The sequence below is a fragment of the Elephas maximus genome, chromosome 20, assembly GCF_024166365.1.
Source record: "Elephas maximus indicus isolate mEleMax1 chromosome 20, mEleMax1 primary haplotype, whole genome shotgun sequence".
In the NCBI taxonomy this organism is placed as follows: domain Eukaryota; kingdom Metazoa; phylum Chordata; class Mammalia; order Proboscidea; family Elephantidae; genus Elephas; species Elephas maximus.
The window spans coordinates 52,826,905-52,846,612 of record NC_064838.1 but is presented as its reverse complement, the minus strand read 5'-3'; the positions used below and the strand labels follow the sequence as shown (position 1 = coordinate 52,846,612).

At 47.2% G+C, this 19,708-nt stretch overlaps 2 protein-coding genes across 4 annotated transcripts in view; one reads left to right on the top strand and one right to left on the bottom strand.

Moving 5' to 3' along the window:
• Positions 1-19,708, top strand: part of LOC126063825 (CTP synthase 1-like) — a 100,531-nt gene that overhangs the window by 41,838 nt on the left and 38,985 nt on the right. Inside the window, exons 18-19 of one of the 3 annotated variants that reach the window (XM_049862219.1) lie at positions 166-260; positions 10,628-15,928. The exons of 1 other annotated variant lie outside the window; for it this stretch is intronic. In XM_049862219.1, the coding sequence (XP_049718176.1) occupies positions 166-250 (85 nt within the window). In that variant the 3' untranslated portion in view covers positions 251-260; positions 10,628-15,928. Of the gene's footprint in view, positions 1-165; positions 261-2,108; positions 7,120-10,627; positions 15,929-19,708 lie in introns of those variants that run through there. One more of the 3 variants, XM_049862217.1, reaches the window with a different exon arrangement.
• LOC126064358 (schlafen-like protein 1) lies at positions 5,529-7,766 on the bottom strand. The gene is made up of 2 exons (XM_049863364.1): positions 7,406-7,766; positions 5,529-5,840 (listed from the first exon to the last, which is right to left on the bottom strand). Exons 1-2 carry the CDS (start codon positions 7,718-7,720, stop codon positions 5,529-5,531), a joined length of 627 nt encoding a protein of 208 aa, XP_049719321.1. The 5' UTR covers positions 7,721-7,766.

The window sequence follows — 19,708 nt, the reverse complement described above, 5'->3', positions numbered from 1 at the left end:
GAAGGAAATCCCTCTCCAGCCTCATGCTAAATGTGTAATGCAGTAAGGAGTCTTTCTAATCCTGCTGTGTACAGACAAGGGCCCTAAGTAATGGTGGTTACAAAATCAGGGAAGTAAAGTGAGCCTTGGGTGGGAGATGATGACTTAACCATCTGAATTCTACAGGGACACCTACAGTGACAGAAGTGGAAGCAGCTCCCCTGACTCTGAAATCACCGAATTGAAATTCCCATCAATAAATCATGACTGAATCTGGCAATGTAAGTGATATTTATTATTATTGTTTTTAAATGCTGATAACATAGTAGGATTACAAGGAAATTTAGTGCTGAAAATTTTTATCCGCCAGAGAATGAAAGTGGCAAAGTCACAGTGGGCGTCAGATAAGCGACAGGCACCCCTTGCAACGTGACTCACTTCCTCCAAGTCACAGTGCACCTACCTGCCCTGCTTCAGGGGCCTTCAGAGCAGGAGGACACCAGGCACTGGGGAGTTTGTTTTCTCAACTGATTTGTACTGTTGTCCCATTTCCTGATGGCTACACACAGGTGCCAGTCTGATCAGTTCTTGGGGAACTGGATTCTTAGACCTTCTTTATTTTACTTGGCCATAAACTTGGGAGATCTTGAAGGAGGTGACAGGGGTGACATGGCATTTGTCATTTTTGCCAAGCCTCACGTTTAAAGCCTCAGGGAGTGCTTTAAACCTGATATTGCTTACAAAGTTTTATGTCAGTTGCTGCTTATTCTGTAAATCCATCAAAATCCATACAATTATTGAACAGACTTTGAATGTCTTTATAGTGACAGGGTTTGTAGATTTGTAAAGTACAGTGACAATATGGGTAGTGCCATGGGTTGTATAAAGTCCTGTTAAGATGAACCGATAGGATGGTGTCGGTACAACAACACGTTCTGCTGGTGACGGTAGCTATCAGAAGGGGTTTGGTATGTCGGTCAGGAATCTCTGGGCTCTAAAAGGAGAACCAGGTTTATGGGTGTGTTTCCACAATGTGAGGGGTCCAACCACATGGGTTAAACGAGTTCCAGCCCCAAGGCTCAGGCAGGTAAACCCATTATCATGAGTTGATCCCAACTCATACCCACCTTGTAGGGCAGAGAACTACCCTACAGTGTTTCCAAGGCCATAATCTTTATGGAAGGAAAGCACTGCACCACCAGGGCTCTTTTTGGGTAGATAGGCCTCCCTGAATCCTGCACACCTTTCACCACCTACCTGCAGGCCCCTTACTGCGCTGGTCTGAATGCAGGATCCCATCGGCATGCTTTCCTCTGCCTTGGTTGATGAGCCACTTGGCTTTAACCTTAAGTGTGAGAGTAGGTATGAAAAGCAAGGTCAGATTACCCAATAAGCAAGGTTTGCACAGGCTGACTTGTTCTTACTTACTAATCTGTAGTGAACAATTTCACATGGTTTCACCCCATCAAAGATGTGAAGCTATTCATTACAGATAAGTAAGTACAAGTAAGCCTGTGCTTACCTTGCTTACTGGGTAATCTCTCCCTGTTAGGGATTATAAATTTGGAAAAGGCCTTTGATTCTGTAGGAAGGTGCCGTGGGGTTTGGAGAGAGACAAATGCCAGTCATACCTAGAAGCAGAATCTGTGATATGTTGAAAAACTATAAAACTATTCACTACAGATTACTAGGTAAGCACAAGTAAGCCCATGCTTACCTTGCTTATTGGGTAATCCACCCCTGGGTGTAGGCTATTTGATGGTCTAAGCCACTTATATAAAGAGAAAGGAAACTTTAACAGTAAAGAAGGCAGGTACTTCATCAAGTATATGGAATTTCTGACTGCCTCGTTCAGAATTTCTGGTTGGCGGCAGCGTTAAGAGGCTGGGTGCTATGGAAATAGAATGCTTGTAGCAGGGGTGGCGGTAGGAGTTGACGGAAGATCTTGAAAATGGATGCTTCTGTAGGAATTACAGCTTTAGCTGCTGCTTATTCACACTAGGCTCCTACTACTATTCTTCATTGGAAAGCAGGCGTATGGTTTACTAGGCAGCTGACTGTAACGCCTAACGTTTCTACCTTAACAGACCTCACGTAATTGCTAAAATGTTTTGCTTTTTTTAAAACAGGGATGACTCCTCAAGAGAACCTTCGAACTTTGATAGAGTTTACAGATTTGATTTTACACTGAGCTTTTGACACTTCCTTTAAATTATGTTTTTATTAAAATTATTTTATTATGGGGGAGTAGGTATTTGGAAAACTTTGTTACTGGCACGCCTGTCTTAGGCTGGGTTCTCTAGAGAAGCAAAACCAGTAAAGCGTGTAATTATATATAGAGAGAGATTTGTATCAAGGAAATGGTTCATTAAGTTGTAGAGACTGGAACATTCTACGTCTGTGGGTCAGGCTGGAGGCTTCTCCTGATTCACGTAGCTGCAGGGACTGGTGAACCCAAGATCAGCAGGTCAGAGAGCAGGCTCTTGCTCATAGGCTGCGAAGATCGACGAATCCCAAGATCAGCTGGCAAGAAGAACGAGAGTTCTGACAGCCAGCTGCAGGATCCAGAGCAAGCAAAAGCCATGAGCCTTGCCAGAATGTCCCCATATTCGATGCAGGCCACACGCCCAAGGAAACTCCCTTTCAACTGATGGGCTGCTCACAGCAGATCCCGTCATGGGGGTGATCCCAACATCATATGACTGCCAAACCACTGAGAATCATGGCCTAGCCAAATTGACACACAGTCTTAACCATCACAATGTCCGTCATGTGTATTGACTTCTGTGCAATGTACTGCTGTTGTCACTGCTGTGTGGTTCTTGCGTTTCTGAGAAGAGCAGCAGCAGGTCTGGAAGGGAGCTGATGATGGACGGAGCTGGTAGAGTGGCCCTCGATTGCCATGTTTCTCCAGTCATCTTGTGTCATTGTGGATTCGAGTGCATTATCTGTTGCTTTTCCCTTGGCTGCCTGGGCCATTATAAAAAGTGTGCCACGTGGACTTACAAGCACGGAAAGATACGCTGAGCTAATTCTTAGAACACTTTGGTGCTGGTAACTTGAGGGCATTGCTTGCCACCAAGAACACTGAAACCAAAGTCAAAATCTCAGCACTGCCCTCAGTTATGGGGACTTTCATTGCCACCTGTAGCTGATACTTGTCCAAAGGGACAGTCAACTTTGATGACGTATGAAACGACGAATCTATTCCTCTCTGAAGTGTGACTTTAAACCCTCCATGCCTCTGGCCACACCTCCTCTTCCTGAAGCTGGGAAACACTCCTTGCATCAAGGAGTTGCTTTGAAAAAGAACAAAGAACTTTGGAAAACTGCCTCTGAAACCCTCATAGAGAGACAGCTTTACCTCGAGGGAACTTCTTTCTTCCAGATGAGTGTTGCTGCAGTTAGCATGCAATAAGAAATCCTATTTTCTTAATGTGATGTAACAGTAGCCACAGCTGTATGCCTTCGGTGTTCTGGCTGGACCTAACGTATGCTAATTTAAGGAATAAATAATGCAGAAAGAGAGGCATGGCTTGCTTTTCACTCTCCTTCTGTCCTTGGCCGGATGGAACCTTCTGAGTGTGATGCAGGACATGCCTGCGTGCAGTCTCCTGAGCTCTCATGGAGGCACCACTCCAGGTGAGCAGCCTTCAGTTGGAGGAGTCTTTCTTTCTAATAGGAACCAGAATTTTTCAAAAAGGCTTCAAATAGAGGTTCTCAGCATAGAATGATAGAGATGAAAGTCATGGGTGTTGGATATGCTGCCTGACCTTGAAAAGGGGAAAAAATGGACATTTAGTATTCATTACTGAGGCCCTTCCCTTGGCCCAGCACTGGACTTGGGTGCATCACCTGCAGAGCCAGGGAGCAGTGGACTGAAGATGGTGTCCCAACAGCAGGACTGCTTTAATCACCAGCTCTTCTTCTACCCCGGCTTTCCAAGTATAGGCCTAGCACCTCAAGGTCACTGTCCTGGATGATGTTTTCCCTCCAAAGTGACGTTGTTGTTGTTATTAGGTACCATCAAGTCAGTTCTGACTCAATAGGGACCGTACGAACAACACAATGAAACACCAGACAAAACAGCACCTGGTCCTTCGCCATCCTCACAGTTGTTACGCTTTTGCCCATTGTTGCAACCGCAATGTCGGTACATCTCACTGAAGGTCTTCTCTTTTGCTGACCCTCTACTTTACCAAGCATGATACCCTTTCTCCAGGGACTAGTACCTCCTGATAACATGTCCAAAGTATGTGACAGGAAGTCTCGCCATCCTTTATTCTAGTGAGTATTCTGGCTGTACTTCTTCTAAGACAGACTTGTTCGTTCTTCTGGAAGTCCAGGGTATATTCAGTATCCTTCACTAACACCATAATTCAGATGTGTTAGTTCTTCTTTGGTCTTCCTTATTCATTGTCCAACTTTAACATGCATCTGAGGCGATTGAAAACACCACGACTTGGGTCAGGCACATCTTATAGGTAAAGAAACTGAAGCAAAGTGGTGTAGCAGTGTGCCCCAAGGCACCCAGTCTTTAAGGCAGAGCTTGACTGTATCCTGACCACTCTGTGTGATCAGGGCCAGGGCTGGTGCTGTCCCCTGCACACAGGTGCACCTAACAGACTGGTCAAGCATCCTAGAAAGAACATTCTCACCCCAGGTACATGTGATTTATTAAGGGCCATAGACGTCACAAGTTCCAGCAAGCCAGTGTCTTAGGCTGGGTTCTCTAGAGAAGCAAAACCAGTAAAGCATGTAAATATATATAGAGAGATTTATATCAAGGAAATGGCTCACGTAGTTTTAGAGGCTGGAATGCCCCAAGTCCGTGGGTCAGGATAGAGGCTTCTCCTGATTCATGTAGCCACAGGGGCTGGTGACCGAAGATCAGCAGGCTGGGGAGCAGGGCTCTTGCTCGCAGGCTGTGAAGATCGATAATTTCAAAGATAGGCAGGCAGGATTGCAGGTGAGTTGCTAGCTCAAGTCCCAAGAACTGGAGGTCAGAAGAACAGGAGTCATCTGTAGGACCTAGAACCAGCAAAAGCCCCCAGGCATTGTCAGAACGTCCACCTACGCTTGATGCAGGCCATGTGCCCAAGGAAACTCCCTTTCAACCGATTGGCTACTCACAGCAGATCCCATCATCAGGGTGATCCCATATCAGATTTCAACAGGGAAGTGAGCACATCACACAACTGCCAAAACATTGAGAATCATGGCCCAGCCAAGTTGACACACAATCTTAACCATACAGCCAGGAATGAGGGTTGCAGGGTCATCTGTTTGGCCTGTAACCAGTTATTGAATGTGCCTTACTTTCTGTGGAAGATGCCAGATTCCATTCTAGCCCCGTTTAGTCATCTGGAGCCCTAGATCCCAGCCCAGTCAAAACCAGCATTTTAGGGAGAGGGACAGTCCCTTACAGCTCAACCCTGGGTAGTTCTGGCCAACTTCTTTCTGAAAGTAAGGGTTCCGTGGGGATTGAGCTGAGAGCAATTTCTTAGCCACCCATACGGGGGTCTGCTCAGGGTTGAAGCCCCACGGGGCTAGTTGAAGTGCCACGTGCAGGGCTGCTGGAGGAGAGGAAGCAGAGCACTCCCGACCATCTCTAAGCAGCACAGCACCACCTCCCTGGTCAGCCCAGATGGAGTCTGTTGGCAGAATTCGGGCACAGGTAGGAAGTACTGCACCTCTCCTGTGTGGTGCACTGGCCCCTCCTGCCCTGGCTTCAGGTGCCTCACAAGACATAGCAGGTACAGGAGGCTAGCCAGCTGTTTCAGCTCCTGCTGGAGCTGCTCGCTCTCCAGTGTCAACACCTTTACCTTCTCTTCCACCTTGCCCAGTTCTGCCATCCATTTCTGAGGGGACATCAGAGAAGCAGAAGATGTCCAAGCTGAGCCCTCAGGCCTGTCTGCCTCCCAACCCCACCTCCCAGATCCTGATGAGCCTTGCTCACAGCCACTGGGCAACATGTTGGCACTGTTAGGTGAGGGAAGCCAGGTCCCCTGGCCATGCCACCACCTCTGACCAAGTTGGCTCTGGAGTCTTGAGGGAGGCTGCCTGATGTGAAGGCCCTACCAGTATCCCAGACCTTGGGGTAGACCCAGGAATGGATTCTCCAATAGTGCTTACCTTGCTTATCAGATCATCCATAGTGAGCAATTTCACATTTTTTCAACACATCAGTGATATTCCTTTTAGGTATAGCTGGCATCTGTCTCTCTCCCAACGCCACAGAACCTTCCTACAGAATCAAAGCCTCTTTACAAATTTATAATCCCTGACAGGTGGATGACTCAGTAAGGTAAGCATGGGCTTTCCTGTGCCTCCGTCGTGATTTGTAGTGAATAATTTCACAGATGTGGTCAAACCCATGTAAAATTGTTCACACAGATTAGGAAGTAAGAACAAGTAAGTCCATGCTTACTTGCTTATTGAGTAATCTGCCCCTGAGTGGACCCATCTTCTGCAGCCTCACCAAGAACCATGGGTAGGGACAGGTTGGCCACCCTGTGGCCAAGTCCTTTCCTCACTCCCTGTCAGCCCCTTGGCCCTCTCTGCTTTGCCACCACTTGATTGCTTCTTGAAAAGGCCTTTCCGTGTGACCTGCCACCCCTCTTACAGGCCTCCCCTAAGAAGCAGCACCCAGTCCTCCAGGTTTCTCATAACTTCAAGATAGTCCAACCTCCCCCTTCCCAGCCACTCAACAATTGAATGCCTTAACCCCTAGACCAAGGAGGTGGGGTATTCCAGGCATGGAAGGTGGGATGTAGATTTTAGAAAGTAGCCAGGGGCCTTCACCCCCAGGCACAGGCCAGTGGACTACAGGATGTAGTGGGTTATTCAGTCCGCCCCCTCTGGTGTACTTGGTGGGTGATGGTGGAGGACCAAGGGAAACTGGCTTGCTCAGGACTGCACAGCAAGCAGCCTAAGGGGCCTTTGGTTAGCATGGCTCCCATCTGCCCTCCGCAGCTGCCCTCCTTAACTGCTTGCATCACTCCTGGGTGGCGCTGCGGGATAGTGGGCCCCGGATGCTTCTGCTTGCGTTGAAGCAGCAACACCTCCCCCTCTGGGTCTTCTAGAGCTGCGGCTCGCTCTGGGCCTTGGGTGCATGCACGCGCAGGTGGATCACCTTGATAAGGGCAGCAGCAGCAGTTGGGGGTTCTGTACCTGACAGTTTGCAGCCCCAGATTCCACCTACATGGCGACCACGTTGCTCACAGTTCCTTAGGGAGCCTGGTGGGGTGGGGGCAGGGTTCCTTCAGCCTGTTCTCCAGCCTTCCTTCCAGCAACTCCCCTTTACCACCCTCCTGGGCCAGTGTTGCTCAGCTCCAGGTTTAGCAGAGTAGATGGCCCTCATCATTTGTTAAGTGATGACAGCTGACAAAACAGACCGAGAAACCTTGCTGTCATACAGGCTTACCTTGAGGGGTCCGCTGATCACTGGGTTGAAAGTGAGGGTGTAGGTGTCGGGGAAGGCCTGGGGCTTGAAGCCCTGCAGGATGGAGTCCACCAGCAGGTCCTGGTCGTGGGGGCTGCAGCGGATGCCCTGCACCAAGCCGCTGTCCTCGACGCCCATGAAAAGGTTGCTGTCCCCGCTGTTGAGGGCACACGCACAGCACTGCATGTGATGCTTGGGCGCTAGGCTCAGGTCCTGGCTGCTGCTGTGCTTGAACTCCATGTTGTGTGTCTCGCTGCCCAGGAAGGCGCCCTGGAAAAGCTGCACTTGGCCTAGCATCTCCTAGCGCACGATGACGCTGTCGGCGCGCCCACTGCTGGGCGGGAGGTGATGGTTTCCCCCTCCCTCCACCCCGCCAGAGGCTCAGGACGGGCTGGGTGGGGTCTCTGCAGGTGGAACCAAGGACCTCCCACTGCAGTCAGATCTAGCACAGGGCCTGGGACCCAGGCTCAGGCTGCAGTCTTCCTTCTGCGGAAAAAAGGGAGGGGGAGATCGAGAGTAGATGTGAGGGGCAAGGCAAGAGTCGGAGCCCTTGCCTGGGTGATGTGAAGGCCTGACTACTAGGGTACCCGCCTCCTTCCACTTTTGGGACCTGACCCTCCTGGTGAGGAGCCCAATTCTGTCCCCACCCCCCCAGCCAATGCTGGAAACCTTTGGAGGGCCCAAGCCATCAGCTGGGTCAAAGGCTCAAACTAGCAGCTGCTCCTTTCTCTGCCGGCTGGGCCTCTGGGAGCTGGGAAACCTGTGGAGCAACCTTTTCTCACTTGGATTGTGGTCAGACTTGAGGCCCAGAATGGAATCATTCCAGGAGGTGCCTTATTAGCACCCTGAGGTCCCCAAAGTGAGAGGGGCCCAGAGACCTGACCCCTTCCTAATCTCCCTGAAACCCTTGCCCATCACTTTCCTGACTATTGACAAGTCCTCCTGACTCCCCCTTCCTCTGTGCCTCTTGAGTCCCCTTCCTGGGCTGTCATCTGTGTGTTTCAGCACTCTGGGCATGTGGCTTCCCTAGTTGGCCTCATCAGTCTGCCCCTGATGACCGTATTAGCCCCTCACTGGTGTCCCTGCATCCAAGCCCACTCCAACCCATCATTCTCCCTGCTGACCCCAAATGCAGGTCAGATCAAGTCACTCCCCTCTACAGCCCTTCCTTGGCTTCTGGCTGCCTGCAGGCCTCCCTAATCAGCTTACAGGGCTAGGAGCCAAGCTCGGGCTGGCCATGGATGTGAGGGTCACATCCCCACAAGCCCTGCAGCTCCCCAGAAGGCAACTGCATCATCCTTAGAAGCATGATAAGACTCATACAAACGGGACATCAGGCAGGCAGGTCTGTTTAGTTCTGCAATAGTTTAAACACCATGGCATTTTCATCCCCCAAAAGGGAAAACCGAGACTACCTATCTCGGAACGACGCACCACAACCACAGCCAGTTTGAGTATTCTCCCTGACTCTCTGCTCTGCCTTGGTCTCACAGCCCTGCCTGCCCTGGCCAGAGGCCCAACTGTCTTCCTCAGTTCCCCCTGTAGCTTTCAGCCTGAGCACCAAGATGCTGAATAACTTGCCCTTCTGTAAGGGAAAGGAACCAGCCTGTGTCTTTGCATGTGCAGTGTCCCTCTGGAATGTACTTTCCCACTGAGTGCCTGCCTGTCAAACTCCGAGTCCCAGCTTGGATTTCACTTTGCCTGTGAAATCCTGATGGCATAGTGGTTAAGTGCTGTGCCTGCTAACCAAAAGATTGGCAGTTCAAATCCACCAGGCACTCCTTGGAAACTCTATGGGGCAGTTCTACTCTGTTCTATAGGGTCGCTATGAGTTGGAATTGACTGCAACCTGTTTTTTTTTTTTTTTCCGCAAATCTGTCCCAGGAGGGCAGTGCAGAGCCTCCTGTCTCCTTCCCCAGTCTGAGGCAGCCACCTGGCAATTTTGTAAACTGGCTGTCTGGCTGTGTTCACAGATGAGGGCTCCTTCGGGAGGGCAGGGCCCCACTTTTAACCTCAGACTTACTGCCTGGGACAGGCGGGCATGTCGTTTGTCAACTGAATGAGTGAGGTGGGCCAAAGAGAAAGCCGGGACCCCTGTGTGCCCTGGCCCAGAGGCAGGGATGCAAAGGGACCCAGAGATGAGTCCTACACTGAGCTTTCACAAGACAGGCCATTTCACATGTGCTTCCAGACTGGAGGCAAACCGTGAGGGTCAGCAAACCTCTGGGTGGACGCCTGCCCTACCAGCTTCAGGCCATGATCATTTCAGTAGCAGCCCCCAACTTTGCAGATATGTCCCCAGCTCCACCAAGACACCCCCCCACCCCTACCCAGCATAGACTGTCCACACCCAGGCCTTTCTCCTGGGTGAGGCTTTGGGGCTTATGGGCCTAGTGGCCTGGGGAACGTCCACTTATCTGCGGCTTTGGGCCCTCACTACCAGCTCCTTCCCTTGGGCTGCCAGCTTCTTGAGGATCAGATGCACCTCTGGGGCCGCCTGCAAGTGCCAGGGGAGTGAGGCCATGGTGGCCTCAGGGGTGGCTACCTGCACCACTGCATGGGCCTTTCACAGTCACCTCACCGCCCCAATGTGCTCCCTGACCACAGGCCCCTCAAGCTACTCCAGGGTGTCTTGTAGTGAAGAACTGGGGGTTCAGGTGGCCCACATAGAGAGCATGTATTGTGAAGGCCGCTTCAGGGTCCGCATTCTCAGGCAGGGTTCCATTGTGGGGGGCTCCTGCAGGGCCATGCGCCCAAGGGCTTTATGGGAAGCTCCAGCACCTGTGTTCATGGTCTCTTCCTGGGGGTCTCTGGAGGAGTCTCCCTCAGAAGGCATTCCTCATTTCCTCATCGCTGGCTGCTCCTCCCAGGGCCGTGGGCTCTCAGCTGGGTCCAGAGCCTCCCAGAGGGACTCAGAGGATGCCAAGGCTCCTGAGAGGCCGACCAATTAGTAGGGGCTGGGCAGGGCCGTGGTGGGAGGGGGAAAGCAGAGGACCAACAGGAAAGGGCTGGTCACCTAACTGAGCCTAGGACAGGAAAGAGGAGAGTCATATAGGGCTGTGCCAGTGAACAGAGCATGTGGCCTTGCCCCTTCCTTTCATAGAAGGGAAGACAGGCCCACAAGACTCAGGTGTCATAGGGCCCCACTGGTGTTCTTTCAACAGTCCCAGAGACCTCATCTTCTCCAACCTTTCCTATCCACAGGCCTGCCCACCTACGTGCCCTCAGTGTTTCCTGTTCATCAGAAGACGATTGCTGCCTCCAGGAACCAGAGAAACTTGTAAAAGAGGGCCTTATGGAAAGGAGGCCTTAAGTCTACTTCTAGGGGAGGATTGACCAGAGACCCCATGACTGCTTCTCTCTCTGGCTGGTCTGCAGCTCAGCTTGAGCCCAGCAGAGGCTCTGGAACGAGAGAGTCAGGGCGGCAGCAGAGGGCCTTAGAGCAGAGCTCTGATGTTTTTGGCATAAGATGAAAGCTGTACCTCCTCCCATGAAAGATGGCCTTATGTACATATACGTAAAATTCTAGGAGGTTCTGGTATCCTGTTTAAGAACTCCTAGCCATCTCCTGCCCGAGAAACACCTGGTAATCTGCTTCCATAAAGGTTACAGCCAAGAAAACCCTACAGGGCAGTTCTACTGCATCACATGGAATTGCTGTGATGACACATAACAACAGTCTAGACTAAGTCCTCCATTTTGGGCCCAGAAAGGAGAAGTGAGGCAGAGCAGAAAGAAGTTGGAGTTGGGACTCTTGCCTTCCTCCATGCTGGGGGCCTCACTCCTGAGCTGTGCCTGTATGTGCACACACGGCCCTCCACTCACCCCCCACACACCCAGCCTCTGGCTTGTATGGTAGGTCCCACCAGACTGCATCTTTTCAGATCCGATGCTTGAGGCAGTCAGGGCCTGGGGGCCACCACAGCTAGGATGGGTGCATGGAAGGCCAACAGGAGTAAGAGGAAAGGGGAGGCCTGTGACCTACATGTCCTGATGGTTCCTGGGGAAAACCAGCCCTGAGCACCTACAGTGCCTGTCTCCTGGTCAGCAGCTCCCAGGGCACTGGGTCCCACACTCAAGCGTGGCAGGGGGACAGCCTGAGCCATGACTGAGGAAATGGGTGGGGCCAGCTCACCTATCCCTGTGATCTCATGTGAGGCAACAATGCCTTCTTGGCCAGCCTCAGGCAGGCAGAATGGGGGCAGTCCAAAGGAAAACTTTTCCTCCATCCCACCCAGCCTGAGCAGATACAGCTACCCACCTACCACTCACACAGCTTGGCCATGGTGCTCTCTTGGGCAGTCCTAGAATCCCATGGCTGAAGACATACTTCTTCCCTCTGTCATGTCTCTCCAGGCCACCTCTCTTTCCAGGCCACCCCACTGCCCAGTCCAAAGCACTCAGCTCCCTTTTGGTCACTGATCCCAGGCTCCCCTGGAACTGGCAGGCCCAGCTGTCCCAGGAGGGATCAGAATGCACAGGGCTGGCTCCTGAGGCCCCTGGCACCAGGTCCTACTCTGTGCCCAGGATAGAGGTTGTTCTCTAGAGACCTCTGAGGAATAGGTTAAGCATTGCCCTACCTTTAGAAGGACAAGGTTGTGACCTGCTATATGACAGGGATGAAGGCCTGGGTGACACACAAGTCTTAATTATTGCAGAAATCTTTTTGGGGAAGACCTACCTTTTGACAGGTGCTTTTCATTATGTCATTGTAAGGTGTCTTAGGCTGTGTTCTCTAGAGAAGCAAAACCAGTAAAGTGTATAAACATATATAGAGAGAATTTATACCAAGGAAACAGCTCACACGATTGTAGGGGTTGGAATGTCCCAAGTCCTTGGGTCAGGATAGAGGCTTTTCCTAATTCATGGAACTGTGGAAGCTGGTAAACCCAAGATGAGCAGGTCGGAAAGCAGGGCTCCTGCTCACAGACTGTGAAGGTCAAGGAATCCCCAAGGTTAGCAGGCAGGACCACAAGATTTCTCCTGATTCACGTAGCTACAGGGGCTGGCAGACCCAAGATCAACAGGTTGGGGAGCAAGACTCTTGCTTGCAGGCCATGAAGATCAGTGAATCCCAAGATGGACAGGTAAGCTGCTAGCTCAAGTTCCAAGAACCAGAGATCAGACGAGAGAACTGCTGGATCCAGAACAAGCTAACAACGTTTGCAAGGTGAGCAGAAAGGAAGTAGGCGGTAGAAGACGGAGAGATGAAGGCTGAGGGAATGGTGAGCTGCCACAGGCCCCACCCCTGCTGGTACCACTCAGCAGATTCCATCATGGGGACGATCACATATCAAATTTCAACAGGGAAGTGATCACAATATTATACAACTGCCAAAACACTGAGAATCGTGACCCAGCCACGCTGACACACAATCTTAACCATCACATAAGGTATGAGATGAAACAGCTGCAAACATCCATTAATAATCAGAACATGGAATGTACAAAGTATGAATCTAGGAAAATGGGAAGTCACCAAAAATGAAACACATAAACATTGATATCCTAGTCATTATTGAGCAGAAATGGACTGGTATTGGCCATTTTGAATTGGACAGTCATAGGATCTACTATGCCAGGAATGAAAAAATTGAAGAGGAATGGTGTCACATTCATTGTCAAAAAGAACATTGCAAGATCTATCCTGAAGTACCATGTTGTCAGTCATAGGATAATATCCATATGCCTACAATGAAGACCAGTTAATATGACTATTATTCAAATTTTTGCAACAACTACTAGCCAAAGATGAAGAAATTGAAGATTGTTACCAACTTCTGCAGTCTGAAATTGATCCAACATGCAATCAAGATTCATTGATAATTACTGGTAATTGGAATGTGAAAGTTGTAATGAAGAAGGATTAGTAGTTGGAAAATACGGCCTTGGTGATAGAAATGAAGTCTGAGATTGCATGATAGAATTTTGCAAGACCAATGACTAATTCATTGAAAAAAAATTTTTTTTCACCAACATAAACAGCAACTATAAATGTGGACCTCACCAGATGGAATACACAGCAATCAAATTGACTACATCTCTGGAAAGAGATGATGGAAAAGCTCAATATCAGTCAGAACAAGGCCAGGGGCCAACCGCGGAACAGACCATCAATTGCTTATATCCAAGTTCAAGTAGAAGCTGAAGAAATTTAGAACAAGTCACAAGAGCCAAAATACGACCTTGAGTATATCCCTCTGAATTTAGAAACCACCTCAAAAATAGATTTCACACATTGAACACTAATGAGCAAAGACCAGATGTATTGTGGAATGACATCAAGGACATCATACATGTAGAAAGCAAGAGGTCATTAAAAAGACAGGAAAGAAAGAAAAGACCAAAATGAATGTCAGAAGAGACTCTGAAACTTGCTCTTGAATGTCAAGCAGCTAAAGCAAAAGGAAGAAATGATGACGTAAAAGAGCTGAACAGAAGATTTCAGAGGGCCGCTCAAGAAGACAAAGCAAAGTATTATGATGACAGGTGCAAAGATTTGGAGATAGAAAACCAAAAGGGAAGAACATGCTTGGCATTTCTCAAGCTGAAAGAACTGAAGAGAATATTCAAGCCTCCAGTTGCAATACTGAAGGATTCTACGGGGAAATTTTTAAATGACGAAGGAAGCATGAAAAGAAGAGGGAAGGAATACAGAGTCACTGTACCAAAAAGAATTGGTCGACATTCAACCATTTCAGGAAGTAGCATATGATCAGGAAGCAATGGTACTGAAGGAAGAAGTCCATGCTGCACTGAAGGCATTGGCAAAAAAAAAAAAAAAAATGCTCCCAGAGTGGACGGAATACCAATTGAGATGTTTCAAGAAATTGATGCAGCACTGGCAGTACTCACTCGTCTATGTCAAGAAATTTGGAAGACAGCTACCTGGCCAACTGACTGGAAGAGATCCATATTATGCCCATTCCCAAAAAACGCGATTCAACCAAATGCAGAAATTATTGAACAATATCATTAATATCACAGGCAAGTAAAATTTTGCTGAAGATCATTCAAAAGTGGCTGTAGCAGTATATCAATAGGGAACTGCTAGAAATTCAAGCAGGACTCACAAGAGGACATGGAACTAGGGATATCATTGCTGATGTCAGCTGGATCCTGGCTGAAAGCAGAGACTACCAGAAAGATGTTTACCTGTATTTCATTGACTATGCAAAGGCATTTGACTGTGTGGGTCATGATGAATTATGGATAACATTGCAAAGAATGGGAATTCCAGAACACTTAATTGTGTTCATGAGGAACCTGTACATAGATCAGGAGGCAATCATTCCAACAGAACAAGGGGATACTGAGTGGTTTAAAGTCAGGAAAGGTGTGCGTCAGGGTTGTATCCTTTCGCCATACTCACTCGGTATGCTGAGCAAATAATCCGAGAAGCCGGACTATATGAAGAAGAATGCAGGATCAGGATTGGAGGAAGACTCATTAACAACCTGTGATATGCAGATAACACAGCCTTGCTTGCTGAAAGTGAAGAGGACTTCAAGCACTTACTGATGAGAATCAACGACTACAGCCTTCAGTATGGATTACACCTCAACATAAAGAAAACAAAAAGCCTCACAATTGGACCAAAAGCAACATCACAATAAACGGAGAAAAGACTGAAGTTGTCAAGGATTTCATTTTACTTGGATTCACAATCCACAGCCATGGAAGCAGCAGTCAAGAAATCAAAAGACGCATTGCATTGGGCAAATCTGCTGCAAAAGACATTTTTAAAGTGTTGAAAAGCAAAGATGTCACCTTGAAGACTAAGGTGTGCCTGACCCAAGCCATGGTGTTTTCAATCAGCTCATATGCAGGTAAAAGCTAGATAAGGAACGAATAAGACTGAAGAATTGACGCCTTTGAATTGTGCTGTTGGTGGAGAATATCGAGTATATGATGGACTACCAAAAGAATGAACAAATCTGTATTGGAAGAAGTGCAACCAGAATGCTCCTTGGAAGCAAGGATGGTGAGACTATGTCTCACATACCTTGGACGTGTTATCAGGAGGGATCAGTCCCTGGAGAAGGACATCAAGCTTAGTAGAGTAGAGGATCAGTGAAAAAGAGGAAGACCCTCAACAAGAGGGATTGACACAGTAGCTGCAACAATGGGCTCAAGCTTAACAAAGATTGTGAGGATGGCGCAGGACCCAGCAGTGTTTGGTTTGTTGTACATAGGGTCCCACTCGAGGGTACCTAACAACAACAAACTTCATTTACGTATGTTGAAATTGACCTAGGCATTTTGAAGGGCAAAAGATAACTAATTTCTTTCCCTTTTCTTACTCTCTTGGTAAGCAGTTTTGCTTTCTCTTTATCACAACCTTTTATCTACCCCATAAATATCAAAGCTCTTTAGCACTTTTGTAAAGAAATCCATCAATTCTTGGCTAGCCTTTTTTCCCCCCTAGGCTTGTCCTATGCCTCCATTTCCATAATCTGGAGCTGCTAGCTTTACCTTAAGACAAAATTATCCTTTTTCCTTAAATAAAACAAATTTTTTTTTTTTTATAATAATTTTTATTAAGCTTCAAGTGAACGTTTACAAATCCAATCAGTCTGTCACATATAAGTTTACATACATCTCACTCCCTACTCCCACTTACTCTCCCCGTCTTGAGTCAGCCCTTTCAGTCTCTCCTTTCTTGACAATTTTGCCGGCTTCCCTCTCTCTCTATCCTCCCATCCCCCCTCCAGACAAGAGTTGCCAACACAATCTCAAGTGTACACCTGATATAATTAGCTCACTCTTCATCAGCGTCTCTCTCCCACCCGCTGACCAGTCCCTTTCATGTCTGATGAGATGTCTTCAGGGATGGTTCCTGTCCTGTGTCAACAGAAGGTCTGGAGAGCATGACCGCCGGGATTCCTCCAGTCTCAGTCAGACCATTAAGTTTGGTCTTCTTATGAGAATTTGGGGTCTGCATCCCACTGCTCTCCTGCTCCCTCAGGGGTCCTCTGCTGAGCTCCCTGTCAGGGCAGTCATCGATTGTGGCCGGGCACCAACTAGTTCTTCTGGTCTCAGGATGATGTAGGTCTCTTGTTCATGTGGCCCTTTCTGTCTCTTGGGCTCTTAGTTGTCATGTGGGCTTGGTGTTCTTCATTTTCCTTTGCTCCAGGTGGGTTGAGACCAATTGCTGCATCTTAGATGGCTGCTTGTTAGCATTTAAGACCCCAGACGCCACATTTCAAAGTGGGATGCAGAATGATTTCATAATAGAATTATTTTGCCAATTGACTTAGAAGTCCCCGCAAACCATGTTCCCCAGACCCCCGCGCTTGCTCCGCTGAGCTTTGAAGCATTCATTTTATCCCGGAAACTTCTTTGCTTTTGGTCCAGTCCAATTGAGCTGACCTTCCATGTATTGAGTGTTGTCTTTCCCTTCACCTAAAGCAGTTCTTAACTACTGATTAATCAATAAAAAAACCCTCTCCCACCCTCCCTCCCTCCCCCCCTCGTAACCACAAAAGTATGTGTTCTTCTCAGGTTTACTATTTCTCAAGATCTTATAATAGTGGTCTTATACAATATTTGTCCTTTTGCCTCTGACTCATTTCGCTCAGCATAATGCCTTCCAGGTTCCTCCATGTTATGAAATGTTTCAGAGATTCGTCACTGTTCTTTATCGATGCGTAGTATTCCATTGTGTGAATATACCACAATTTATTTACCCATTCATCCGTTGATGGACACCTTGGTTGCTTCCAGCTTTTTGCTATTGTAAACAGAGCTGCAATAAACATGGGTGTGCATATATCTGTTTGTATGAAGGCTCTTGTATCTCTAGGGTATATTCCGAGGAGTGGGATTTCTGGGTTGTATGGTAGTTCTATTTCTAACTGTTTAAGATAACGCCAGATAGATTTCCAAAGTGGTTGTACCATTTTACATTCCCACCAGCAGTGTATGAGAGTTCCAATCTCTCCAAATAAAACAAATTTTATAATATCTAGCTTAAGTTAGTTAGAAAGGCTTTGCTTTTAAGATTGACATACAGAATGTAAAGTTTTTCAGAGTAGCTACTAAAAGTCTAAATCCTAAGACAGACACAAGGCACAGTTTTTCTGGGACAAGGAAAGAACTGAGGTTCTGAAACAGCTTTACAAAAAAACAGTAACTCTCAGCCATAGCCTCCAATGTGATACAAGACAGAAACTAAGACACAATGTTGTGGACCAGAAGCAAGCTCTCAGAACAAATCACGACAGAAAGACCACATAAACTCACCAGATAATACCACACAAAACAAGGATGTGGGGATCCTAGTTTCTTAAAGTGTATATAGCAATTTTTGGTAAAATCAACTCAATTCAATGGAAAAAACAGGTTCTAGATAAAACTTACTAATTTGCCAGAGCCCCATTTTTTTCAGATGGAGGAATATTAGGGCTTCTGACAAAACCTGAGCATCAAGCAAAAGTTCCCCGAAAAGGAAAAGACAATACAAATGCAAGCCCATTTTCCCAACATGGTCACTGAAGTTCCAAATTATTTCTCGTGTGTTCAATTTGTAGCAGGCGGAAAGTCCAGGCTCATTTATCAAAGATGTTAAGCTCTAAGATTCAAGTCTTTGGTTTTCTTCTTTTTGAACTTAATTCATTCTGCTGGCTAGAGACTTAGTCTCTTATTTTAGACCTTAAATATACTAGTTCCTTCAACTGGAAAGTATTTTAAAGTAGGTATCCGTGATTTTAATTTTAACACCATGATTCTTTATTGAGAAACTATCATAAAACAGATTTGGAGCTACCACTTCACCCTGCACATTTCATAAACAGGTCAGGAGCTATTATTTCCCCCTGTAAATTTGGCAAAATAGAGCACTATTTCCCAGGTTTTCTCTGAGTCACAAAAAGAACTCTAATGGGGAATGCCTCGGGGTTGGACAGTGTTTAGCTCGAACCAATGTGTACCTCTGTTGAGTGAGAGTTGGCTTTTGGGTGGCAGGCTAGTGCTCTCGCCTGTCTTGAGACCATCTTATGCTGTCATGGGAGTCTTTAATGCTCATGATGAGCGCTGGTGACCACCCTAATGGCTTTTACTGGTTGACCCATGCCCAAATTTTGCAGCTTATAGTGACCCAGAACTCTTTGGAAATAGAATTACCTCTTTAATGTTTCAAGTGCCTGAATCCAGAGTTAGTAAATGTCACTCTTAACCAAATGATCAAACAAAAATCTAAGAAAGATTCTACTTAATCAATCAGTTTTTAAAACAAATATGCCAAACAAAACTAAAGAAAACACGAGAAAGAGAACAAAAAGAATAAGCAAAGGCTCATTTTCCAAGAGCACTCACCCCGCTGGTGTCAAAGGGACATGAAATGGGAACACATGTGGCCAGAAGACAGGACCTCTGCTTGCTGGCTTCTGCTCCACAGTCCAGGTCCCCTCGAGGTCGACTGGATTTATGGCTTTAGAATCTCTGCAACAACTACACCATCAAGTGTTGTAGGGTGAGAACACCACAAAGTTTAGTAAAGCAAAAAGAAAGGTTTTATTTGACATATATTTAAAGAGGCAAAAGTAGCAAACAGACAAGCAGGCTGCCAGAGCCATGTCTGTCCAACTGTCTGCTACCAGTTCTTAAGGATGCATCCTTGTGGGCTGCATTCTAGGATCCCTTGAATGTTCTCCATTCTCCGGATATACACGCTTACACACTCATGCAACCTAATCTGGTTTGTCAATGAGATATTCAAAGAACTGAAAGAGTACAGTGTGGCTAGACACAGGGGGTGATGTGACTGGAGAGGTAAACTGAGGCCAGTTTGTGCATGTCTCATACATCATGGCTTTGACTTTATCCTGAAGGAGATGGAGTGTCACTGAAGAGAAAAATTCCTACCCTTATTTTTTCTTTGCCTCATTCTTCTCTCATATCCCCCCTGCCCCCCACACACATAAATGGTCTTTAATACTTTCTGGAACCAAGTAAGGGTATAACCAATTAATTCATTAATAATACCATTAATGAAAGCTAGCTCAAGTGAAGAAAATCCCACATAATCCACCTGAATGAAGGCAATATAGAATCAACAAAGAAGGATATGTACAGATGCACAGAGTATCTTTTGAAGGATAAACAAGAAGGATAAACATGGTTGCCTCTGGGAGGGAAGCTAGGTGACTGGGGGAGTAGGTATGGGAGGGAGGCTTTTACTGTGTATTGCTTTTTGCCTTTTGAATTTTGTGCCATTTATAGATTGAAAACTAAATAAAATTTAATTTTAGAATAATTAACCCCAGTCAACAAATTCAAGTCAAT